Here is a 27,863-nt window from a genome sequence, read left to right as displayed (position 1 = left end):
TTGCGGTACGCGGGCCTCTCACTGCTGTGGCCTCTCCCGTTGCGGAGCTCCGGACGCGCAGGCTCAGTGGCCATGGCTCACGGGCCCAGCTGCTCGGCGGCATGTGGGATCTTCCCGGACCGGGGCACGAACCCGCGTCCCCTGCATCGGCAGGCGAACTCTCAACCACTGTGCCACCAGGGAAGCCCAAGATTCAGTTCTTTAAAAATTATTCAGAATAAAACAAAATTAAGAGCACAGAGACATAAGCTAAATATTTCTACATGTAAAGGAGATCATTATAAAATAAATTTAAACAGGAAATCATGAACAACACACAGCTTTCTTAACAGACCCTACTCTCATCCCTGACTTGGTCACTGGAAGAGAATTCCAACTTACAGTCCAAACCCAGAGTGGTTGTACTGAGAGTTTCATTGCTCTGGAGTACTTTCTTTGCTCTGTTTCAAAGGTCATGCAGCTGGTTGATTACCATAAAATTTAAACTTTAACTAAGAGACATGAACAAGCTGTAACCTGCATTGGGGAAACGTGAACACACATTACTGCAACACTAGAAAACTGTACATTTCCAGAACAAATCCTATCACTTCTTAAAGAACTTAAGAACTATTATTGTACACTGTGATGTTTGAAAAAACACTTCTTTGTGTCTTGCACTTTAAAATGCATGTCAATACAATGCATCATGCAGCTTAACTGAATGTCCAACTGTACTCACTCATATGTATGTGTGTTTGTGTGTGTATACATAAATTTATGTATCAATACATATATACAGGAGTATGCATATAAATACATACAATTTTAAAGGGCATCCTTCTTAAGAGTAGCTAGTTGGATCCATATCTCCCCCTTACTGTTCTCCATTAATTTTTCTTTTTTCTTAAGGTTGCTTTATTTGAAAAATCACAGAAAAGTACACACAAAAAATGTAAAAGTCACCCATAAGTATCAGCCATAGTAAGAAGTGAAAGTTCCTTACTCTGCCTCTCTAAACCCAATTCCAATGGAAATCATTAAGATTAATGAGTTTTTTCCTATGTTTACACAAAGTTTAACATATACACACTTCTGTTAACACAAAAATGAAATCATGCTATACATACTGTATCACAGCCTGATTATTTTCACTTAATATATCAGACATTTTTTAGCTCAGTACCTGTATAGCTCATTTTTTTAATGAATGAATAGTAAAGATGATAGTAAAAAAAAAAAATAGTAAATTTTCACTATTTTTCTACTGACAAGCGTTTAGTTTGTTTCCCACTTTGCTCTTAGACTAATGCTTAGATTAACATCTCACGATATATATTTTTACCGTTCTTGCTATTATTTTTGTGCGAGAGATTACTAGACATGGAATGTGCTGGATCCCAAATTACAGAATGTTAACCCTGCTCTGAGTTACTGCCAAATTATCTTCTTGAAAAAATGGTACCAATTAATATTTCCATTAAGCATTTTAAATGACTCTTTGTCTAGGGTTGTAGTCATCATTAAAGTACACAGGAGGACTTCCCTGGTGGTCCAGTGGTTAAGAATCTGTCTTGCAATGCAGGTGATGCAAGTTCGATCCCTGGTCAGGGAACTAAGATCCCACATGCCGCGGGGCAACTAAGCCTACATGTGGCAACTAAGCCCACGGGCTGCAACTAGAGAAGTCCACAAGCTGAACAAAAGATCCAGCGTGCCGCAACTAAGACCCGATGCAGCCAAAAAAATTAATTAATTTAAATAAATTACACAGGGAAATTATTACTTCCTAGATATCTTTCAATCTTTTGAGACAAACTTTAATTTTAACTACCAATTGAATCAATAATCAATGGTTAGGGCTTCCCTGGTGGTGCAATGGTTGGGAGTCCGCCTGCTGATGCGGGGGACACGGGTTCGTGCCCCGGTCTGGAAAGATCCCACATGCCGCGGAGTGGCTGGGCCTGTGAGCCATGGCCGCTGAGCCTGCGCGTCCGGAGCCTGTGCTCCGCAATGGGAGAGGCCACAACAGTGAGAGGCCCGCGCATCGCAAAAAAAAAAAAAAAAAAAAAATCAATGGTTAAAGTTAAACATAAAAGTTTGTCCCTTCCTCCCCAAAAAAGAGTGAAATTGTTTAGAAAGTGCTATTTTCACTAAAGCCAAGGGATGAAAGGGCTTCAACTAAGTTTGTGGTTAACAGTGCTGTGAATGTCAAGGAGGACGGGAAGTAAAAATAAGCCAAGGTAAATTGTTAACCTTTGAATAAGCAGCTTCAGTAAAAGGAATAAAGCCTAATAGGAAGTGGTATCTTTTTTAATTGTTTTGTAAATAATGCATTTCTAAATTATTTATACATAAAACCAGTTATAAGTTCAAAATAGACATCTCGTTTAAAAATTCTTTCTCCACTGCCTACTACATTAGCCCCTGCAAATTGAGACATAGGGCCGTGATGTGATCATTCTTGGTTCAGAAGTATCCCTATTTGAGAGCTAACACTTGTTAGGCACCTATTATTTGCAAAACAGTGGGCAGATGCTTCACATGCATTACCCTGTTTCATCCTAACAAGTATGTGAAGGAGGTATTACTGGACTCATTTCCAAATAAGAATATTGAGACGCTCAAAGAACAAAATAGCTTGTCTAAAAATAAGTGTTAGAAATATCTGAACCAGTCAGGTTCCATACTGTGCCTTATTCCACCACCTATGGAAGGTAAATATGTGGCATACATGTCCTCTTCCTGCAACAAAAGCAGAGGTTTCTATTCACTGATCTCAGGCATGGCCTCAGATTCTCCACAGCGCATACCTCCAACCGACAGGGAGGAGTAAGCATCTAAAACTATATGCCATCCCTGGAGTAAACCATGCTGCCTCTCACTTAATACTAGTTCGTTGTATTTCCCAAAGGGCAGGACTAACTTTTGCTGCATTTGTACATGTTTGCACAAGTGTGCATAAACAATGAACCGTTTTCATCTTATTTGAGAAAGGAAGCACATCTGGTTGGCCTAGGATAGGGTAAGATGATGGAATCAGTGCAGAATGGAAACAAAGCTGACAGGCATAGCAGCCTGCTATATTCAATTGTACTCATATCTTTTCCATAGAAGGAACTGTAAAATCAAGAGGAGGAATCCTGCTTTTGTTTCTAATAAATTCCTCAATAAATCTTACTTTATATGTACTCAGATTTTTCTCTCTGTTAAAAAGGTGTTCCATAACTATATTCTGTAAGTCTTTCTTAAGGTGTAAAGAAATTCTGAAATCTACATAATTCATACTTGTATATAAAATTTAAGTAGATAAAGCCAAAAAAAGCAAGATATTATAAGAGTAATTAAATTATAATTTAAAAATAACTTTGTGTCACACTATTCATCCATCGAAAAAACATTCACTAAACCCCTACCATATACCAAGTGTTTTCCTAGACAATAGGAACAGAAAAATGAACAAGATTCAGTCCTGTCCTTAAAAAGCTCATTCTATTATGAAAGACATGTAAAATATTACATATGCTTTGCACGATAAATACAGGGGTTAGCAAACTTTTTCCTAAAGGGTCAGACAGGAAATATTTTAGGCTTTACTGGCCGAAGGCAAAATCAAGACTATTATGTATGTACTCATATAACCATTTAAAATGTAACTCTGTTAACTGAAAAACGATTCTTCACTCCTGGGTCATTTAAAAAAAAAAAAAAAAAAGATAACTGACTGGATTTGGTCTTCTGGCCCTAGTTTGCTCATTCCTGCATTTGGGAAGACTGAGATAAATAAAGTGGTGGCTTGAAGGAGAGAGCAATCAGTTTTGCAAAGGCAAAAACAAAATGCTTCACAGAGATGCTGTGCTGATTTGAATCTTTGAGGATAAGTAAAATTCTCCAGGAGAACAAGGGCAAGATAAGTCTTTTAGACAAAGAGAATAGATAGCTACAAAGCAAGAAACAATTTGGCAGTCAAAACAATCTTGAAAAAGAAGAACAAAGGTTGGAGGACTCACACTTTCCAATTTCAAAACTGATTTTTGACACAGGTGCCAAGACCATTCAGTGGAGGAAAGAAGAGTTTTCAAAAAATGGTGCTGGGACAACTGGATATCCATCTGCAAAAGAATAAATATGGACCCCTACCTTACACCATATACAAAAATTAACTCAAATGGACTAGAGACCTAAAGGTAAGAGCTAAAACTATGTAACTCTTAAAGGAAAACACAGGTGTAAATCTTCATGACCTTGGATTAGGCAACCATTTTTTTTAAATATGACACCAACAGCACACGCAGCCAAAGAAGAAATAAACTGGACTTCATCAAAATAAAAAACTTTTGTGTTCACAACTCTTTGTTCTATCAAGAAAGAACCCACAAAGTGGGAGAAAATAATCGCAAATCATGTATCTGAAAAGAGTCTACTATCCACAATATAAAATAAACGTACAGTTCAACAATAAAGAGACAAACAACCCATTTACATACCTACTAGGATGGCTATCAACAAAAAGACAGATAATAAATGTTAGCAAGGATGTGGAGAAATTAGAACCCTCATACGATGCTGGTGGGAATGTAAAATGGTGCAGCCACTTGGGAAAAAATCTACCAATTCCTCAAAAAGCTAAACACAGAGTTACCATATGACCCAGCAATTCCACTCCTAGATATATACCAAAGAGAGCTAAAAATACATGCCCACACAAAAACTTGCACATTAATGTCCACAGCAGTACTATTCGTAATAGCCAAAAAGTAGAAACAACCCAAACGTTCAACTGATAAACTGATAAACAAAATATGGTATATCTATACATGCTATATGTATAGATATATGTATAGATATATATAGATATATGTAGCATCTGATACATGCTACAACATGGATGAACATGGAAAACATATTAAGTGAAAGAAGCCAGACACAAAGGCCACATATCATATGACTCTGTTTATATGAAATGTCCAGAATAGGCAAATCCGTGAAGACAGAAAGTAATTAGTGGTTGCCAGGGGCTGGCTGGGGGAACAGGGAGTGATTGCTAACAGGTAAGGGTTTCTTTTGGAGTGATGAAAATGTTCTGGAATTACATAGTGCTGATGGTTGTACAACTTTGTGAACATACTAAAGACCACTGATTTGTACACTTTAAAAGGGTGAATTTTATGGTACGTGAACTTGATTTTTTTTTAAATTGAGGAACAAAAAAAAAAAGGAAGAAGGAAGGGAGGGAGGGAAGGGGAGAGGGGGAAGGGAAGGGAGTATTTTGGCATGCTTGGGGAACTAAAAGTAGACCACTAGTTCTCCCCCAGACCACTGTAGCAACTCTCTAAGTGGTCTTGGAGCTAAAGTGGGCTCACCACACCCAAAATCTGTCTTTCAAATAACATGGGCTACCCTTCTAATATAGAAATTTCATCAAGTCACTCCTTCGGTTAAAACTGGTCAATGGCTCTGACTGACTACAAAATAAAATACAAACTCATTAGAATGACTGACACAGTTCTTACTGATTCGTCAGGCTCATCCGAGGCTGCTCCCCTTTACCTACCCAATGCTGAATCAAACCTAAGACCTGAAGTCCCACAAACTGCCAATGTCTCTTCCACCCCCATGCCTGCTTCTGCCTTCCTTAATCTTGTCTACCTGGCTAACTCCCATCGTTTTCGGGTCTCAGGTTAAGCATCACTTTCTCCGAAAGGTAAAATTTGGTTCTAGTGACAGAGACGGTTAGCTGTTCTGCAAAATTCACCCTCCTCTTCTAAGTTAGGGAACCCCCATTTTTACCTAAGCACTTGGGTAGGACCCCCGTTTTTAGCTAACTACAGGGTAGTTATATAATGAAGCTCTCACCAATGTAATATAAGCACAAGGGTCCATGGACCTTCTTTAAGAGACAGCTCTATGCCTTTTCTTCTTCACTCCTTTCCCCATCCTACTGCCTGAATGAAGAGGCTGCCATCTCAGACCGTGAGGTTGGGGCCACACATGGTGGAGCACTAACACGGATACTCTAACACCATGAAATACCACACCACCCCCCAGTCCACCTAAGTAAGCATTTATGTGAGAGGGAAGCAAACTTCTACCTCACATAAACCACTGTTAATTTGGGCTTTCTGTCTATCTCAGCTGAACGCGACTCTAATACAGAACTTCCCTGTGTTCCCTTACTTCCTTTGACATATGTCTCACAATAGAACTGATGATAAGCGTTGTCACTGTTTTTTCTGTCTTCCTCTAGTCTAGACTGGGAGTTCCCAAAGAGAGGGCTATCTAATTTATCCCTAGCCTGGCATAATATCTGGCACACTGTCTTGGCACATTAATAGGTGTTCAAAAGGCATTCACTGAATTCAATTGTATTGATAACCAAGTACCAAGTCATTAACTTCAGCTATCTTGCCACTTCTTTATTTTTCAGTCCAAGTATGACAGGACTTCCTTTTCTGAACATGTCTCTCAGTATTTCTCCCAAATTTCTGCCCCAAATCTCAAACTGAGCTATTTTTTTCCTTTTTGAACATTGTTGAACGTAAAATGTATTTTTACAAAATTACAGTGTTCTCAGCATCTCTTCCATGTCAGCAACTCTAAAAGATTATAAATAAATTCATCATTGATTTAAAAGCCTGTATTAAGTATTTACTATGTGTCAGCACCATAAAAGCAGCTTAGAATATTAATTAGGCATCCCTGGTTCCTGGCTCTCATGGTCTGTTCAGTCTGGTGTTTCACTTTGAGGACCCACCCCTAGCCCAGCAAGAAATGTCAAACTGTGCTTTACGGGGACTTACGCTAAAGGAACTTCACGTTTGTGAGATTTGACTCAAACCAGTTTGTGACATGCCTGTACCCTGTCCCTTCTCTGTCTCTATCTTTGCCTCTCCAGCCTCCTATCTCCTCCAGGCCTTCCAGTCTGATGTCTAACTAAGCAGCTTTTCCTGCTCTGACCCTCCCAATTTATTTCCTGGTCTACTTCCTATCCCCCTAGTCCCTTCATGGAAACTTTTTATACAGCCTCTTGATAACTGACCTCTGACTTGGTCCTGCCTACTCCTCTTTTTAAAAAAATATATGTATATATATATTTATTTATTTATTTATTTTTGGCTGCATTGGGTCTTTGTTGCTGCATGCAGGCTTTCTCTAGTTGCGGCGAGCGGGGCTACTCTTCGTTGCAGTGCGCAGGCTTCTCATTGCGGTGGCTCTCTTGCGGCGGAGCATGGGCTCTAGGAGCGTGGACTTCAGTAGTTGTGGCACGTGGGCTTTGTAGTTGTGCTTCGCTGGCTTTAGAGCGCAGGCTCAGCAGCTGTGGCGTGTGGGTTTAGTTGCTCCGTGGCATGTGGGATCTTCAAAGACCAGGGCTAGAACCCGTGTCCCCGGTATTGGCAGGCGGATTCTTAACCACTGCGCCACCAGGGAAGTCCTGCCTACTCTTCTTGAATACTATTTCAGAGGCAAAGGCAGTGTCCTAAGTTTCATATCAGTCTCTCCCTCTCTCCCCCATGCAGACACATCAACCCTTTGAGGGGATGTGATGTAATGGAAAGAGCACTGGCTTAAAAGCCAGAGAGGCATGGACGTGTATGGCCTTAAGAAAACTAATAAACCTCTCGACCTTCAGTTTCTTCAAATATAAAATGGGGATTCTATCTATCCATTAGTTATTATAAGGATTAAAGAAAATTCATGTAAAGGGCCAAGGGCAATGCCCAACACAGAAGACTGTCAGTCATCATGACTTATTTTAATACAAAGAGGTAAATATTATAATAGATCTGAAGTCTTGTAATAAATTATAACAATTAATATTAATACGGAAAACCTAGTTACAGTTCCACAACATTTACTGAGCACTAACTCTAAGTTGTGCTAGGTACTGGAACTGTTAACTGTAAACAAGGAAGTACCTGTCCTCAAGGGGTTTTCATTGAGATAAGGAAGAAAAGCAAGTAGAAAGATAATCACAATAGAGTGAGGCAAGGACCCAAACACAGGTTAAAAACAAGTTTTAAAACAAAAGAGCATAAAATATTTTAGATACACATTGAACATGTCCAGGGAAGGAGGAAGGCAGAAGGCACAGTAGGAAGGATGGAGTGGCAACAGCAAATGTAGAGACACTTTTGTGAAATTTAAAGGAGAACGGCACCTGCCTATTGGCCAATTTGCACTGATTACTTTCCTCCTGTTCAAATAATCAGAGCCACAGACCAGCCTACTAACTCATACACTCGTGTAAGATTCTTATACTTCTGCTAGTCCCCTACCCCACCCTCCTTCAAATCCTAGGGTTATGAAATATCCACACATGAAATACAATGTCAAAATACAGCACACTGGGAACAGGACAGCAGCCAAAAAGCACCCAATTCAAACAAACAGTTAAAGAAGACGAAAAATCAATGGGCCAACTGGGGAAATTCTGAACACATGCCTGAATACTTGACAAAACTAAAATTTTTCTTTTTTTAGGTGATAACAGTATAATGGGGTTTTTTTGTTTTGTTTTTAAGAGGTTTTTTTGTTTATTTTTTTGTTTTTGGTTAAGAGTTTTTTGTTTTGGTTTTTATTTTCTAGAGATATGTACTAAAATATTTATGGATAAAATGATATAGCTGGGATTTGCTTTAAAATAGTATGGGGTTGGGGGAAGACAATAGAGTTATAAATGAAATAAGACTGGTCATAAACTGATCATTGTTAAACTGGGTGATGGGTACATAGGGATTTGTTATACTATTCTTTCTACTCTTATGAATGAGATATTCCATAATAAAAAATGTTTTTTTAAGAAGCACTAATCTAGACAGTCTACAACAGTAGAGAATAATATTCATGAAGTTTATTCTTTCCTTTTGTTCATTTAGAAGTCCAAGGCAGAAGAAATATTTTAAAACTTACCTAGTCTCCAGTTCCCTTTGTTTTTATAAGATATTACAGATATATCTTGTTTTATTTTTGGAACCTCAAATCACAGAAAGGATAGAATGAATTCTTAACCAGGAGACAATGCCTATGTGTTACTTCTCTACCCTTAAAGAAGAGAATTCATTTTAGGATTCCCTCATTGTCTTCCGAAGGCATCAAAGGATGATTTAACACAGAAAATTATGACTATATTCTTAGAGGGAGATTAATTTTTTAGCAAAGAAAAACTTTTAAAAAAACAGTTCAAAAAACAGAAACAGTTGTGTTTTTAAAAAAATCAATTATTTTTTTAAAAAAGTGCAAGTGGTTGAGCTGTATAAACTGAACTCCTGGTGTCTACTGACAAACCCTGATTGGAAGAGTTACCTCCACAGGACAAAAGCTTAAACAGGAGAGGCAGTTTCCAATCTAGATATGACTCTGAAGCCAAAAGGAGAAAAGTGGGATAAAACAATCTTTGAATATATGCATTTATAAACCTTTAGGATCACTTATATCTTTATTCTAGTTCTCTTAAAAATTCTGGTTTCTCGGGAATTCCCTGGCAGTCCAGTGATTAGGATTCTGTGCTTTCACTGCCGTAGGCCTGGGTTTGATCCCTGGTGGGGGAACTAAGATTCCGCAAGCTGCGTGGTACGGCCAAAAAAAAAAAAAAAAAAAAAAATTTCTGGTTTCCCAAAAGCATATGTAAATTCAGTTTGTCCTTACAAATAAATAAATGTTTTTAACCTTATTTTTTATCCTTTACTTCCTAATAATAGTAAATAAACATTTATTGAGCTCTATGGGCCACAGACACCTGCCATTAATTATCTCATTTAATCCTCACAAAAGCCTTACCAGGTGGGTTCACTATTACCCTCATTTCAAATATGAGGAAACTAAAGTTGAAGGAAGATAAATACCATACCAAAATTGTCAAACTAGTAAACAGAAGAGCTAGAATTCCAACCTGAGTCCTTAACCACTAAATAATACTTCTTTTCTTTTTGCCCTCAGTACCTGTATTTTTAACTTTTGATTTGCAGCTCTTATTTTCTTCTAAGTCTGGAGAAAAATAAAGTCAACTTTTACTCTTTTATATAATCCCTACTTTTTAAATGGATAGATTAAAACATATCAAGATCCTATGCCACTGCGTGCAATTTAAGCATTAACTTGTATGTACAATACTTAGTATAAAAACATGGTTCTACTAAGCCAATATTAAAAGGGATTGAGCTTTTAGTAGTCTCCCAGGGTTAGAGAGAAATTTCACCGATCCATCCACGTGCTCAGCTGGTTCCCCCTGCAATGAAGGGCTCACATTTATTTGTAAGAGAGCTGGCACTGCTGGGGAGGCAAACCATGGCCATTATGCTGGACAAAGCTAACTATAACAGAACTTCTGATTTTATTATCCCCTTACGCACTGTCCTCCAAGTAAGTAACCTCTGGCAAGGCACGATGTGTCTACATTTTTACCAAATTAACACTGTCAATTTTTTAAAGTTTACTGTGTAATCAAGAGAGACCATTAAGAGAGTAAAACGTCAAGCCACAGAGAGAAGATATTTGCAGTGTATGCAACCAATGAACTCATCCCCAGCATATATAAAGAATGCCTATAAATCAATAAAGAGACAAACACAATTTAAAAATTGCCAAAACATTTGAACAAGTACTTCATAGAAGGGCATATTCAAAAGGCTGATAAATATATGAAAAGGTGCTCACTATCAAAACCACTAGGAAATACTACTACTATGTATCTACTAGAATGGTTAAAAGTAAGAAAACTAACAATACCAAGTGCTGGTAAGTACAGGACCAAACGGAACTCTCATACATTGTTGATGGGAATTTGGTATAATCACTTTGGGAAACCATTTGATAATATCTATGAAAACTGAACATATGACCACACATTTCCACTACCAGGTATATATCCAAGGTACAGCACCAAAAGACATATAGAAGAACATTCATAAGAGCCAAAACTGGAAATAAACCATATGTCCACAAACAGTAGAATGAACAATAAATTGTAGTAGAGTCATGCAATTAAATACTGTATAGAATAAAAAGAATTAGCTACTGCTGTAAGTAACAACATGATGAAACTCACAGATACAATGTTGAGTAACAGAAGCCAGGAACTAAGGAGAACATACATATGACTCCATTTATGTAAAATTCATATCAGGCAAAACCAATCAATGATGAAAGGAGCCAGAGTAGTGGTTAACTTTGGGGAGGTAATAACCGGGAAGGGGCACAACTTCTGGATGCTGGCAATTAACTTACTCTTTCTTGATCTGGGGGGTTTCATGGGTGTGTTCATGTTATAAAAATTCACTACAAATTCTCTAAGCTATACGTTTATCATTTGGACTCTTTTTTTGTATAAGTTATACTTCAATTTAAAAGTTTCCTTTATAATTTTTTTTTTGTTTTGACCACACCGCAAGGCTTGCAGGATCTTAGTTCCCTGACCAGGGATTGAACGCAGCCCTTGGCAGTGAAGGCGCTGAGTCCTAACCACTGGACCACCAGGAAATTCCCTGAAAGTTTACTTTAAAAGCAGTTTACTGGCAAAAAACTAAAAGCTACCTATAATTCCAACAGTAGGTGAATATCCAAATATTATGGTATATCCAAACCCATGGAATATTACTTAGTCATGTTTTTAAAGAATGATGAAATAGGAACTGTTCAAAATAGTTTTTTTTTAAGTTAACTAAACTGAATTTACTGTAGTACCTCGATTTTTTTTTAAAAGATATGTAAATAGAAAAGTGACTAGAGGAGATTTACTTAATAGTACTAGTGTTTATATTTGGGCGTTAGGTTTAAGGAAATAGTCATTTTCTTCTTTAGTTTCCTTTTTTTTTTTTAAATTAAGCATGTGTGGGACTTCCCAGGTGGTTCAGTGGTTAAGAATCTGCCTGCCACTGCAGGGGACACGGGTTCAAGCCCTGGTCCGGGAAGGTCCCACGTGCCTTGGAACAACTAAGCCTGTGCACAACTACTGGGCCTGTGCTCTAGAGCCCGTGAGCCACAACTACTGAGCCCGCACACCACAACTACTTAAGCCCGCACTACTAGAGCCGGTGCTCCGCAACAAGAGAAGCCACTGCAATGAGAAGCCCGCGCACTGCCAAGGAAGAGTAGCCCCCACTTGCCGCAACTAGAGAAAGCCTGCACGCGGCAGCGAAGACCCCATGCAGCCAAAAATAAATAAATAAATTTTTTTTTAAAAGTGTTATTTTTATAATGAGGGAAAAGTTATTTTAAAAACATTAACGGCTTGCCACAGACATTGAGACTATCTTAACCTTAATGAATTTACCCATGAAAATCTATCTTGGTATAGGATCTGTAGCACTGAAACCACTGAACCAGACCAACAATACCAGAAACAACTAGAAATTTGTTTTGGTTATGTGTTTCATTTTCTTTGTATGGCCAAAGTGAGAAACAGTGTAATCATGAGTCTGATAAAAGCTTTGCAATTGTTCTAGCACCCGTTCGACTTTGCTGATGAACAACACACATGTGACATAATAAAATCCAGACAGGATTTAACAAGTAAGGAATATCAAACACAGACCCTGTTATTGTCAAGGTTTCTAGGTGTGGTTGCAGCTCAAGTATAATAAGATCATTTACATCTCTCTGAGTCAGTCACCACTCTCCTCTCTGTGTCTCTCCTTCCACATCAGACGTGGGCAGGAATATAACACGCTATACATAGCACAGATCTGAGCAAAACAGTATATTTTAGGAGAGTGATAACTCAGGAATAAAAAAATCTTTTCCTTTTATGAAAGGAAATGAAGAGAGGAAAAACGTACTGAAATACACATCTACGAAGATAAAAAAATGAACTTTTAAACGTGTTTATGAATTCCAAGACAACTGTAGCCTTTTACCATTTTATTTATGAGATTCTCTAGCCTACCCTAATTGTGTGTGTGTGTGTGTGTGTGTGTGTGTGTGTGTGTGTATGTGTGTTACCTTCCCACACTACAGGTTGGAGAGTACAAGGAATTAAGATTCCAGAAAGTTCCAAACTTCAAAAGGTCACACAGCTGGCAATCACACATACCACTCAAGTTCACAGAATTCTAGTAGAAGTCTAGTCCAAAATTTAAGGGGATAAGAAATGCTACAGTAAGCCACAACACAGGATTAAACATTTTCTATTTGTATTTCTCTTAGCCTGCCTTTCTCTCTGTTCTCCAAACAGAAGTTGTCTGTGACCATGGATTAAAAAAAAAAGAAATTTCCCCTCCAACTGTCAGTACATCAGTTCAGTTTTTATACTGCGACGATGCAAATTTCAAACCGGAATTACAACTAACACCCTAAGCACTTTTAGGGATTTTGACTCTCATTCAAACCAAGTACACATGGATCCCTTTCCCTTAATAACTTACCTTAAAAATAACTAAAATATTAAATACAATATTTGGGTCATTTTCTCCCCATCTTTTCCTCCAGACTCTATAAATATTGTTAAGATGGGACTAATCAATAAATAAGAGCATCACATCCTGTACAGGAAAAACTAACATTTCTCTACAATACATTCACAAATATTTTAAGTCATCCAAGACCAAAATAAAATTTCTAAAAGGCTTTCCCATGGTAGGGCACAGAGATCATGAAGTATTTTGTTTGGTGAAATACGAAAAGGAGATGATATAAGAAACAAAGCGCTCGCATTTTAGGAGTTAATATGGACATTAAGTGGGTTGTTGCATCAACCCCAATTTTCACTTTCTAATCTCCTAAGCCATACATAAGTCTAAACTATTATCAACTTTCTTCTTCCACCCAACTCTGAAACTTGACCTTCCTGAATTAAAACTGGCATCACGGCCAATTTTTCTCAAGTTTGTACAGTACATGTTGCTGCAAAGAGGTGGTGCGAGTGAGGAGGACCTCTGGGATTCCTCCAAAACTTGAGGTTTAGGTTCTTTCATAAACCAACTGAGGATGGGCTTCCCTGGTGGCGCAGTGGTTGGGAGTCCACCTGCCAATGCAGGGGACATGGGTTCGTGCCCCGGTCCGGGAAGATCCCACATGCCGCGGAGCGGCTGGGCCCGTGAGCCACGGCCACTGAGCCTGTGCGTCCAGAGCCTGTGCTCCGCAACGGGAGAGGCCACAACAGTGAGAGGCCCGCGTACCTCAAAAAAAAAACAATTAAAAAAAAAAAAAAAAACTGCTTACATCAAGCAAGTTCCATTACCCAAATTTAATACCACGGTGTGATCATCAGAAATTTTCAAGCAACTCCTATAATATGTTTAAATGGAAGTATTACCATGTTTTGTACTTCAGGAAGCACTCAAAGAATGACACTTGTCTTAGAGTAAGAACTCCAGAGGCCTGTGAGTGATGTTTATCAGAGGGGGTGCATCTTTAAATGAAGGTCAAACAAAACTGTTCCACAAAGTTTACTGGTATATAAAATGGATTTTTCCTTATGTCTGAGGCCAAATTTATCAGTTCTATTGCCAATCAATGAAAATTGAACACAAATTTCCCAAGCTCTGTGATCAGTTGGTTTTTAAATTTTTATTTGTTATTATTATTTTTTAATTTATTTTTGGCTGCGTTGGGTCTCCATTGCTGTGCATGGGCTTTCTCTTGTTACGGTAAGCGGAGGTTACTCTTCGTTGCGGTGCCCGGGCTTCTCACTGTGGTGGCTTCTCTTGTTGCTGAGCACGGGCTCTAGGCGCAAGGGCTTCAGTAGTTGTGGCACACAGCCTCAGTAGTTGTGGTGCACGGGCTTAGCTACTCCGCAGCATGTGGGATCTTCCCGGACCAGGGATCGAACCCGTGTCCCCTGCATTGGCAAGCAGATTCTTAACCACTGTACCACTAGGGTAGTCCTGATCAGTTGTTTTGAATGATCTATTTGCTCAGTCACCTGGTGCTCTGAGTCAGTGAGGCAATATAGAAAAATTGTTACCCAAAGTGAGTCTGTGTTATTTAGAGTATCAAAAATCATTATCAAAAGCCTGGCATGCTTCATTCTGAGAAACCTTACCACTAAAACAAAAACAAAAACCAAAATCTTCACAATTCAAAAGCTTAATTAACCTATAATAAATCTCTTAAATTTTTTGAACGCTTTCAAAAATATTCTTTGTCCTCAGATAGCAAATGTTTTTGATAAGTCTCCTTTATCCTGCATGATGCTGACAAAGGAAATGTGAGTGACTGATGGTAGATGAAAAGGAAAGTAACAGAAAAGAAGTTTAAAAAGTTACAAACTTGACATAAACACTATAATTCAAGCTTGGAAGTACTTACAAATAGACTAACTTGATATAGATGGCATTGTTAATGACTCTACAAAATCTTTAAGCATGCAAAAAAGCACAGTTAACGTTATGAAAGTTGCACTGAATTTTTCCACATCTATTAATGCAAATTTCTCTTATCAACTCTTATCCTTTTCTGTGTTTTCCAAAGAAAAATAGCGAGTATGTTCAGTTGATTTTTTAAAATTCCAGACCATAAAATTAAGGGCATGTAAGGAACTATGGAAAATACAAAGTTTATAAAAGCATTTTTAATCATTCACAATTTCCTATCCAGAGATTTTGTTCTGTTTAATTCTAGACTTTTATATATGCATTTGAAAATCCATGACTAAAGGTATAAAAAATATATATATATTTAAATGTAGAAGGCATACACAGGAATGTTCATAGCAATGTCATTTGCAACAGCAAAAAACTAGAAACAACTGAAATATCTGCCAATTGGTGAATGAACTAATAAAATGTGGTGAATTCATGCAATGGAATGCCAGAGCAGCAGGAAAACAAAAAAAGAACTACAGTAACCTGCATCAGCAAGAATGAACCTCCTAAACAATGCTGAGCAAAAAAAAAAAAAGCAAGTCACAGAAGAATACACACAGCATGATTCCACTCCTAAAGTTCACAAACTTACAAAACTAAATAATACTTTGTTTGGGATACATACAAACTATAAAGCAGAAATAGGGAATGAGTAACAAAATTCAGGATGATGGTTACATTTGAGAGTGAGGTGAAAGTAACAGGACAGGCCCAACGGGCCTTCAGAGGTATTTTAAGGTTTCAGTTCTTAAACTAGATCATGGACAATTTGCTGTTTTTCCTTAAACTGCGCACACACATAACATATACTCTTTTGCATGTGATATTCCAATAATAAAAATGTAAATAGCTAATAAGACCTATTCAACTCCAGAAGAAAACCACACCAACTACCTAATCAACCTAGTGACACATTAACTGTGAACAACCACGAATGACATCTGAGGAAACCCAACAGAACAGGAAAAGTAGACCAAGATGGACCTCTGGAAAAACATGCCCCAAAGGAAATATTAGTTATTTCAGGAATTAAAAGAGAACTTTAAAAAAAATGCTAATTAGCATGCTCAGAGGATATCACGTCTATAAAAATTAATAGGGCTTCCCTGGTGGCGCAGTGGTTGAGAGTCCGCCTGCCGATGCAGGGGACACGGGTTTGTGCCCTGGTCCGGGAAGATCCCACATGCCACGGAGTGGCTGGGCCCGTGAGCCATGGCCGCTGAGCCTGCACGTTCGGAGCCTGTGCTTGGCAACGGGAGAGGCCGCAACAGTGAGAGGCCCACGTACTGCAAAAAATAAAATAAAATAAAATAAAGAATAAACCTGCTGTTAAAACGGAAGTAAAAGAGAGCGAGGAAAGACAGCAAACACAAAGCAGATTTAAAAACATAGCACATGGAAGGGAAGAAATAATAAAACAAAATTCTCCCTGAGCTCCAGAAAGACAACCAGTAAATTCAAAGAGTCTTCTAACCCCCAAACAGGATGATGGAGAAGACAGGCACCTAGACACACCCTAGGGAAAACATCAGAACGTCAAAGACGAAAAGCAAACCCTAAAAGCATCCAGAGTATAAAAATAAGTTACATTCACAGAAATGACAATCAAATGAGAGATAAAGACGTTACTGAAAGGCAAGGACTTAAAAGTTTAACTCTCTTGCACCCCATATCAAAAATTACTCCAAATTTTAAGAATACAAGAAAAATGAGAACTTAAAGTACAAGAAACAACAGCAGTTGAGTAAGACCGAGAAGGAATATAGAAAGCAGAGACGAAATTAAAAGTAGATCCAGTAGGGACTTCCCTAGTGGTCCAGTGGTTAAAGACTTCACCTTCCAATGCAGGGGATGTGGGTTCAATCCCTGGTTGGGGAGCTAAGATCCCACATGCCTGGAGGCCAAAAAACCAAAACAAAAAACAGAAGCAATACTGTAACATATTCAATAAAGACTTAAAAAAAAAATAAAGGGTTTCTTTTTAAAAAGGAACACTAATATGACTGCAAAAACTCAGAAGGAAAGAGTACTGGAAATGGGTACACTTCTCAACTGTTCATAGCAGAGAATCAAGACATGCTTCCTAAAGATGACTTAACATATTGAAAGTTATACTACTAACTGATAAAAAATGGCTACACCTTGGGAAGTGGGATGGGGCTGGGCGGGGGGAGGAGGGAGGCTATTTTTCCATTTCATGGAGTTTTTCAACAATGTTCCCATGCCATTTTTTTTTTAATTTAATAGGAAAAAAATGCACAGTATTCTTACAAGTATTCTCATACCTCATTTCCACTTCAATAACCCTTAAATAAGACCATCTTTTTTCCTGCTTCATAAAAACAAACACACAGGGACTCAGGAATGCTGCTGGTCTCAACTAGGAAGCCCAGGTTAGGGCACTGAAATCCTGAAGCCCCCAGAGCACATTCCATCTTTACTGCTGGTTTCTTTTGCTTCCCCCCAGACCCCAGGTCCTGTCACTGTCTTTGTAGCCAGCGTCATTCACACTGACGACTTTTATGACACCCTGAGCTCACAGTTGGACACAAGCATCACAACTGTGTCCCCTCCAAATTCATGCTGACCACACTCTGTCTGCCTACAAGCACCAGCATTGCTTTCATTGTTTCATTAATTCCTCCCGAACTCCCCTGCAGCTGCTGCTCTAATTCTTTTCACATTTCTCAAAACCCCATGCTTCCATCTTTCTGAATATTCTTTTCCCTTTAATCCCACACCAATTTCCTCTCCCTAAATCATTTTTTTCAACCAAACCATTCTTCCTGTCTCAGAGAGATGCTCCTCCCTCCTCTCCAACCTGACGGCAGCCTGCTCTCAAATTCACCCTCATCTACCCTCCAGGGATCTAATCTGTGTCCAAATCTCCCGAGCCAACACAATCTTTTCTTAGCCTCCATTCTTAGCCTCCCAGGCCTATAAAGATTTCTCAGTATCCTCTATTATTAAAAAATAAAAATAAAGTAAGAGAAATAAGTACTCCTTTGAACCTGCCCTTGTTCTTTAATTCATTTTTCCCAACTTCAAACTAAGAAGCCTACAGACTCATTGCTTCTGTGTCCTCATCACTTTTTAATGTAGCCTCTGGTCCAGCCACAGGACTGGAACTGACTAATCCAATCATCTGTATTCCCTCATCTAATTCTCCTAACCTCTCTGTAGCTTTAACATAGTTGAGTATTTACCTCCATAAAAGCCACTTACTACGCACCCCAGTACACCTCCTATTTCTGCGATCACCTCTGGCAGCCTGGATGACTCTTCTTTCTCCTCTAGCTTCCTAAATACAGGCATTCCCCCTTAGCTTCATTTTTCACTTTCCCTTTCAAAGATCTGACTCACCCTGATGAACCTCATGAAGATGATGCTCAAATCCTCCAACCGCTCCAGGATATAAGTCACCATTTCTAACTGCTTATTGAACAGTCTACCTGAATGTCCTGCCAGTGCCACAGATTCCATCATGTCCAAAATTATATTCATCATCTTCTCCCCAAACCAGCACCTCAGGTATTTCTACGTATAACATAAACATTCTCCCATTACCCCAAATTAAAATCTGGGCCATCTTTGACTCTGCTGTTACCTATTTTCCTCACATATTACCTTTCTTCCCCTCAATGTTTTACAATAAGGAAAGTAAAGACAAATAAGACATGATTTCCAGCCTCTGGGAAGGATAAACAGAAATGTAAGGGGGGACTTCCCTGGTGGTGCAGTGGTTAAGAATCCACCTTACAATGCAGGGGACATGGGTTCGATCTAGGTTCTATCCCTGGTCGGGGAACTAAGATCCCACATGCGTGGGGCGACTAAGCCCGTGCACCACAACTACTGAGCTCGTGCACCTCAACTAAAGAGCCCGCGTGCTGCAAACTACAGAGCCCATGCGCCCTGGAGCCTATGCGCCACAACTAGAGATAGAAAACCCACACACCACAACTAGAGAAGCTCATGCAGCACAACTAAGAGCCCACGCGCTGCAACAAAAGATCCCCCATGCCTCAACGAAGATCCCTCATGCCACAACCAATACCAGCCATAAATAAATAAATAAATAATAAATAAATCTTAAAAAAAAAAAGGAAAGAAATGTAAGGGAACACAGGCATTACCAAAGATAAACACGCAGGATGCTGAGGTTGGGGAGGCATAGAGGGACAAAGGGAAGAGGAGATGCATTAGGAGGGGAATTTGATAAGCTGTAACTTGTAAGAGTCAGAATGAAAGTTCCATCCCCTAAGCCTCACTAGACCAAAATAATAACAGCACACATCCTGAATAATTAAATGTATACCTCACTTTAGGAAAATTCAATATAAAAGTTTTGACTGAATGAATATAAATTAGGCAACTGATGATTCTCATTATACATGGATTTCCTTTAAATGATAACTGTCTTAATGAATTTAAAATATCAACAGGATTTCCTCAGGAATTCCCTGGCGGTCCAGTGGTTAGGGCTCTGCTTCCACTGCAGGGGGGATCCAGGTTTAATCCCTGGTCGGGCAACTAAGATCCCACGTGCTGCGCGGTGTGTCACGGCCAAGGGAAAAAAAAAAAAAAAAAAAATATATATATATATATATGATTTTTTCTTCATACATTTTCCTAAACCATACTCACAGGTCACCTCAGGAATTAAGAGCTGGAAAGAACTAGATTCCCTCATCTAGCCACTTCATCTCCCAGCGGCCAGGAAAGGTTAAATGCTTTGCCTGAGGTCACAAAGAAATAGCAGAAATGGGACCAGAACCCAGTGACCTTTTCCCTGTTACCTCACTCACTGTCTCTGACATGCCTCATCTCAGAATGCTTTCCCAGTTGATTCCCGTAAAAGGCAACAAAAATGACAATCTGTAAAGAGGGTCCAGACGTCAGGTCTCTTTCAAAAGTCTTCAACATGTTCTCTTAGACACACACACACAACATAAATTCCAGGAAAATAGGGATCTGGCTCTAACTTAGTTCTCTGTAAAAATGAGAAACAGGTCCTCAGCTTGTTGATGCCAAATTGACCTGAAGACTTCTTGTCCCCTAGGTTCTCCCCCAAATGCTGATAAAGTCATTCTTCTTCCCCCAAATAAAGGCCTAACTGGAGTTCTAACTATTCAACTAATGGCTAAAAAACTTAGAATTGGGGGGAATGAGGTGGAGGCACATAGGGTTTCCCCCCATTCCCCATCAGAACTGGGATGGCTTGCAGCAAGGGTCCCCAACCCCCGGGCTGCTGACTGGTTCCGGTCCACGGCCCGTTAGGAACCGGGACGCAAGCAGGAGGTGAGGGGCGGGCGAGCGAGCGAAGCTTCCTCTGCTGCTCCCCATCGCCCCCATTCCACCTGAACCCTCCCCCCACCCCATCTGTGGAAAAATTGTCTTCCACGAAAGCAGTCCCTGGTGCCAGAAAGATTGGGGACCACTGGCTTAGAGAAAATGAATTCTAAGTACTGAGCCAACTGAGACGATACCAAGTTCCAATTAGCATGTCTTAGTCAACCTCTGATTTCACCTCCTGTCAAGAGAAAAAAAGGTACTTCTCTCCATCTCCAAAAATTGACAGGTGCTTTTTACACCATAAACCTGCCTTCCCTGATAGGGCAGTTAAATAAGTGATTAGAATTTGCAACTTGTTCTAAGCAAAACCCCTTTAACTCTTAGAATCAGATCCCTTTCTGAAAGATCCTCTGCTCATTTTATAGGGAACGTGTTTTAACATGTGAGAAATCCAAGAACAGAAGTAGCCAGGACTCAAGTTCAACTCTAACCTGCCTCATGCTGCTTAGCTATCAGAGACTGATTGGCAATAATGGCCATTAAGGTTAATAGCAAAAGACAAAAACAAAATTTGCTTCACTGGGTTATTTAATTTCAATGAAAGTCTAGAAGACTAAAAGACCCATCCTTACTACTCTAGTTTCCCTTCCAGAAAGTTTCTGAGAAGTAAGTAGTCTTGAACTCGAACAGACTGAAAATAGAGAATTCTGAACAAGTGAAACTTTATTACTAAACAATTGCTAATTAAAATAAAATGGACACTTCAATATTCTTTAAATTAATTCTAGCTAAAGCCTGATATAGTAAATATCAGTAAATAAATATGGTCATGTCTTGTTCTTCATGACTCACTGCGACACTCTCATATCCTTTCTACTACCTGTGCTAAACAGACAAATCATTTCAGATAACAGGTTTGACAAAAGTTGGGAAAGCAGTTTCCTATCAAATGAATCAGAAATAAATCACTGGAAAACCAGCCTGGTTAGAACCAGAAGAGTTACTAACAATGAGTGACTCTACTTCCCTCAAGCCTCAGGTTTCAGTTCATTTTATCTCAAAGAGGAAAGACCGAGCTCCATGCACTGCCTCTCCTCCCACTTCCCCATGATCCAAGGACAGTCTCCTGCTGACAGAAGGTTCCTGGGGCAGGGTGAAATGGCGTGCACAGTGTGTGTGGATCCCTCCTCCCAGCTCCCAGCCACTCCCTGCATTCCCGTCTGAAACTTGAGACCTCTTGTCTCACCTACTTACTCATCCCCCGGGGGGAATCCTTACCTCATCTACCCTTTATATCACCGACCACAACCTTGTGTGTGCCTACAATTACCTGTCTGTGACTCTCCCCATAAGCATAGCTGCTTAAATAGGGGTGGCTTTTTTGTATGTCTTCACAAAATGTTTTCCAAGGATACACACATGATACTCATTCTTAATTTATTTTTAACTCAGAGAATACTCATAAGACCATCAGGAGAGAACTCCCTCAACTTCCTCCTCCACCACCTGTAAACATCTACCTCTGCTCCCATCCATTCCTCCTTTCCTTCAGTTTCAGCAGAAAAGGAGCCACTCCTGGTATCCTGGATAGTCACTCCAGAGGGGCTTGGAATCTCAAACTTTCCTGACTCATGGAGACCATGTTCCATCACATCCTTTCTCCTCTAGACCTTCAAACCTTCCTCTCCAAGACCTCTTACCCTTCCACCCTACAAATGAACATGCTCAAGTCTCTCCCATCTTAACATAACTCATTAATTCAGCCACCAAATATTTATTGAGCACCTACTAGGTGCCAGGAGCTCTCTTCTACCCTGGAGATATCGCAGTAAATAAAATGAAGTTCCTGCCCCCGTGCAACTTACTTTCCAGCGGGAGAGAAACAGGAGGTGAATGTATAAGCATCCTAGCTACTGTTCTCTCCTCCACTTCACAGAGCCAGGCTCGCAAGAGCAGCGCGGGCAGCCTGCCTCTACTTCCTCTCCCGCCTTGGATGCCTCACCCTCTCCGGACAGGTTTGCAGTCCCCACCCCCAACACCACTGAAACAGCTCAGGCAAAGGTCACCAGCAGTGGCCTCCTCCACGGGTAAATCTGGACGGCATTTCCCAGTCTACTCTTAAACTCTCTTGCAGCGACAGGCACTTCTTGAAATTCCCTGCTGCTGTGCTCTTCTCCTCCCTCTTTGGCCACACATACCTCTGACAGTTTCTCAGGTTCCTTTCCTTCAGCCTCCCCCCTTAAATGGCAGCACTTCCAGAGCTCTCTGTTTAGCCTCTCCTCACTCGCTGTGCTCCCCTCAGACCACCTCAGTCATGCCCGTGGGCCTCACTGCCAGTGATGGCCACTCGGGAGAACTGAAGGTGTGTCATCAGGACAGGCCTTTCTAAAGAGCTCCACACGCACATAGCCAACTGCCTGCTACGCACCTTCACCCGCGTGGCCCAAAGACCCCTCCAATTCAGGAACACTGAATTTATCTCCTCCCGTACTCCAAACTGTTCTTCTGTTATTCCTTGTACTAGAAAATGGTGCCCTCCTTCCCTCAAGATGCTAAGCCAGAAATTTAAGTTTCTTAGGCGTCAACTTAGGTTCTTCCAACACATCACACGCTCTCTTCTACACGGGTCTCATCGATTCTCTCTCCTTAAATACCTCTTTTCATTCCCTCTTCTCCAATCCCACTGCAGAGGCCACCAGCTCATTTCAGTAGCCACCTTACAACTCTCCCTGTCCTGTCTTGCCCTCTTGCCCTGTTCTTATCTACTTAAGGTATTTCGCATTGTATTCTATGTGAATGGTGACCCTTGACTGTGTGACACAGGAGCCTGAAACCATCCTCCTCTAGGCTGATCTCCACCAAATACAGATGTCATCCACTCCTGCTTACAATTCCTCAATGATTCCCCATGACCTATATGGGTGCTTTTTAAACTTTCACCTGAAGAAAGTGATGGGGGGGAATGGAGGGTCTAGAAGAGGCACAGCCTGAAAAAGCCAGCAACTACGGCAAAATGTATTATTTTTTTATTTAAAAATTAAAATTATATTTTATCTTGGATTTTAAATCCTGTATTATAATATATTCATGTTTTAATGTAGCAATAATTTCCCCAAAATTCAATTAAATGGATACCCCAAGAAGATTCTTGTACCATGTTTATCCTACAGTTTTGAGTACCCTGGCACATTTCCTACTGAGAAGCAAGAACCTACGAGATAAAATTTAAGATTCTAAGACCTACCCACCTGTCCAGGCTTATTGGACCTACTGAGCTTACTCTTTATGCTCTAGCAATGACTACTAAATCATCGTAATTCCTCCAACATACTCCAGTGATTCACAAACCCATGTCTTTCTCCAAACCTAAACTATCCTCCTCCCTGGTCTGTCCTCCCACCAAACTCCTATTCAACTGATGACTCTGAGCCTGAGCGATACTCCTCCCCAGAAACAACACAGGTACATGAACGCCCTTTGCCTGAGCACCCTCAGTATTTGTACATGCCTTCCTTATGGCATTTATTATGCAATAAACATACTGTTTGCAATATCCTATCTCTGCAAAAAAACTACTGTCAGGGACCTCCTGGCTGGGCACTGTTCTAATCACTGTATTTTTATGTATTAACTAATTTAATTCTCACATCAATCCTATAAGGTTGATAGCATTCTTAACCACATTTTATAGGTATGGAAACAGAACTAAAACTGACTGGGGGGCTTCCCTGGTGGCGCAGTGGTTGAGAGTCCGCCTGCCGATGCAGGGGACGCGGGTTCGTGCCCCGGTCTGGGAAGATCCCACATGCCGCGGAGCGGCTGGGCCCGTGAGCCATGGCCGCTGAGTCTGCACGTCCGGAGCCTGTGCTCCACAACGGGAGAGGCCGCAACAGTGAGAGGCCCGCGTACCGCAAAAAAAAAAAATCTGACTGGGGCGGGGGGGTGGAGGGGAAGGCAGGAAAGAATCCCTACCTCTAATGAAAAACTTTTTTTCTACAATTGCAAGGAAAAGTTAGAAGATAATCAAATCAAATTCAGAATTCTGAGCAATTTACTACTTCTGTCAATGGTGATCTCTGGTTGATAAGCATATAATACTTTAGTCTTGTTTTCAACATGATAATCATCTAAATCATATTTCTTTCAACCCTTGCTGAAATAGGATAATATTAATTATTAAGATGTTTCACAAGTTCTATTTCTCAGCCACAAAGATAAACTTCAAGTTGATGACAGAATAATAAATAAATGGAATATTTGAGATTTTTATTATATTTATCCTATGTGTAAAATTACAATAAATTTAGTGTCTGAACAACATCTTGGACGCAGGTACTCAAAGAGGCACCTGAGAGAAAACATTGGGACCTAAAATAAAAGTGTTGTATGCATACAGGTAGACATATTATGGGCGGCCTATGAATGCCCTCCGAAGTCTAGCTGGCCACACAATTCGCATAAACTACGATAAACTGTCCAAAGGTGTGACAGTTCAACAAACCAAATACTTACCATATGGCTAAATATTTCACTTCCCTGGTTTTCCAACATTTTGGAAAAGATGTAATGTGGCCAAGAAAAGATGTTGAAAAACCAAACATGGCAAATATTTAGTTTTTCCCAACCAGGACTGACCAGTTAAACCAAAACAAGGTTACTTACACTATCTATTCTACAGAAAAACTCACCCAATGAGCTTACACCTCAGATCAGATCCTGTGAGTAATACAGTTGGTCAAGGTAGAGGAAAAGGGAATCGACACACAGGCAAGTACAAGTCAACACAGAAGTGGACGTCCCTCCATGCAGGGAGCAGAGGTCCTCAGCGGCCTGGCTCCAGCTCTGGCTCTCATGCAAGCACTCTACCAGGCTTGGCACTGCATCTTCTATACACTTCTGCATAATAAATATCAGCTGAACTGAAATGTATGGGCCAAACAGCCAGGTCCGCTGATAAAATGGAAAGTTGTCACACACCACCCAACTGTAAAAGTCACATGGAAAATCAGAGCGTGCAGATAAACAGGTGAAGGAAACAAAGGAAAAACAAACATGAGAAACTAACCGAATGCCAGGAAACATCATGGGCCCCTGAGTTCCAGCCCTGGCCAGCTTCCACAGGGGTCCCTGTCCCTTCCCAGCAGAGGCCCTGGGACAGAGCCGACATTTCTTTACTCTGTAAAGCTATCACCATCTAAGGAATCCTGTTGGAATCTTCTCCCTGCAAAGTCCATCTATTCGCGAACAAGTGTCTACTGAGTGTCTTCTATTCTAGGTCCTGGCATCCAGCAGGGAGCAAGGCAGCAAGGCCTCTCACAGAACTAACATTTTACTGGAATCAGATAATAAATACACAAACAAGATCATTTCAAATGTGGTATTAAATAGAAAATTTTAAACAGAAAAAAAAAAAAAAAAGATGAGGGCTTCCCTGGTGGTGCAGTGGTTGAGAATCTGCCTGCCAATGCAGGGGACGTGGGTTCAAGCCCTGGCCCGGGAAGATCCCACATGCCACGGAGCAACTAAGCCTGTGTGCCACAACTACTGAGTCTGCACTCTAGAGCCCGCAAGCCACAACTACTGAAGCCCACTGGCCACAACTACTGAAGCCCTCACACCTAGAGCCTGTGCTCCACAAGAGAAGCCACCACAATGAGAAGCCCACGCACCATAACGAAGAGTAACCTCGCGCACCATAACTAGAGAAAGGCAGCGCACAGCAACGAAGACCCAACACAGCCAAAAATAAATAAATAAATAAATAAATAATCACTTTGACTTCAAAATAAATAAATAAAAAGATGAGATGGGGAAAGTGGGGAGGAGCTGCTCATTTAAACTCAGCAGTCAGGGAAGGCATCTCTGAGAAGGTCACTTTTGGGCTGAGACAGAAAGGAGGCAAAGTTGCCAGCCAAGCACAGCACTTGGAGCAGAGCATTCTCAGCAGAAGAAAAGCAAGGAACAAGGTCTGGAGGCAGGAACAAGCATGGTTTGTTCAAAGGAGAGAAAAAGCCTCACCATCCTCAGGTTTCTGTTCGAGTGCCATCTTATGATGAAGTCATCCCTGACTCCCTACTTTAAATTGTATTCACTGACCGGCCCCAGTATTCTCTATTGCTCTTCATGATTTTTCTCCACTGAAATTTTTACCATCTGACAGGCAATATAAATTACTTATTAATTTCTGTCTATTCCTACAGAATGTAAGCCCCTTAAGGGCAGGGAGTTTTGTTATTTTAATCACTGCCGTATTGCCTGTACCTATGTGGCATAAAGTAGGCACTCAGTAAATAGTAGCTAAATAAATAAAAAGGAAAAGAAAAGAGAAAGGGAAGGAGGCAGAGAAAGAAGGAAGAGAGGAAAAGAATGAGAGGGAAAAAAGAAAAGGAGAGAGGGAGGAAACGAGAAAGGAGGGAAAGAAGAGTCAGCCAGTGTAGCTGAAGCAAAGTAGATGGGGGAACAGGAGTGCTGGCCTTGTAGACCATGGAACAGGAGCTGGAATTTTATTTTACTTTTTTTTTTAATTTTAATTTTATTATTTTTGGCTCCATTGGGTCTTCCTTGCTGCGCGCACGCTTTCTCTAGTTGCAGCAAGTGGAGGCTACTCTTTGTTGCGGTACATGGGCTTCTCATTGCGGTGGCTTCTCTTGTTGCAGAGCACGGGCTCTAGGCGCGCGGGCTTCAGCTGTTGCAGCGCGTGGGCTCAGTAGTTGTGGCTCGTGGGCTCTAGAGCACAGACTCAGTAGTTGTGGTGTGCGGGCTCAGTAGTTGTGGCTCGCAGGGTTAGTTGCTCCGTGGCATGTGGGATCTTCCTGGACCAGGGATCAAACCCGTGTCCCCTGAATTGGCAGGTGGATTCTTAACCACTGTGCCACCAGTGAAGTCCCTGGAATTTTATTTAAAAGACAGAAGTCCACTGAAGGAAATTCAATGGCAGGGAAGCGACATGATCTAATTTGTATTTTACAAATTAGGTTTGGAAAATAGGTTAGAGAGAAAAAAGCAGGGACACGAGATAAGGCACTATGAAGCTACAGATGAGGTAACAGAGGCAAGGTGATGATCGGCAGTGATCAATGATGGAGAAGCAGATGCGAGGGTATTTCTCAAGGTAGCACCAAAAAGACTTACTGATGGACTAGATATGGGCCGTTGGATTGAAGAAAAGAGAGGAGTCAAGAATGTGCCAGTTATCAATTTATTGCTTCTCAGCTCCAAATCACCCCTTCATTGCCTGCTCTGTGAAAATTAAGATGAACCCTTTAAATATTTTTCCTTTGCCAGATGCCA

The 27,863-nt window shown here is 40.4% G+C and overlaps 2 protein-coding genes across 2 annotated transcripts in view; both read right to left on the bottom strand.

The window, feature by feature from the left end:
* Positions 1–18,704, bottom strand: part of LOC309968270 (small ribosomal subunit protein uS5-like) — a gene marked incomplete at its 5' end in the record, with an annotated part of 52,528 nt that extends 33,824 nt beyond the window's left edge. The window contains one exon of the mRNA XM_082849495.1: positions 18,642–18,704. Coding sequence (XP_082705621.1) covers positions 18,642–18,704 — 63 coding nt within the window. The remainder of the gene's footprint in view (positions 1–18,641) is intronic.
* DIP2B (disco interacting protein 2 homolog B) overlaps positions 1–27,863 on the bottom strand; it is a 235,111-nt gene that overhangs the window by 193,532 nt on the left and 13,716 nt on the right. The gene's annotated exons all lie outside the window — the stretch shown is intronic.

Source organism: Leucopleurus acutus (assembly GCF_964270905.1).
Source record: "Leucopleurus acutus genome assembly, chromosome: 11".
NCBI classification, from domain to species: Eukaryota; Metazoa; Chordata; class Mammalia; order Artiodactyla; family Delphinidae; genus Leucopleurus; species Leucopleurus acutus.
The sequence above is the reverse complement of the archived record's forward strand: the minus strand, read 5'-3'. Positions and strand labels throughout refer to the sequence as shown.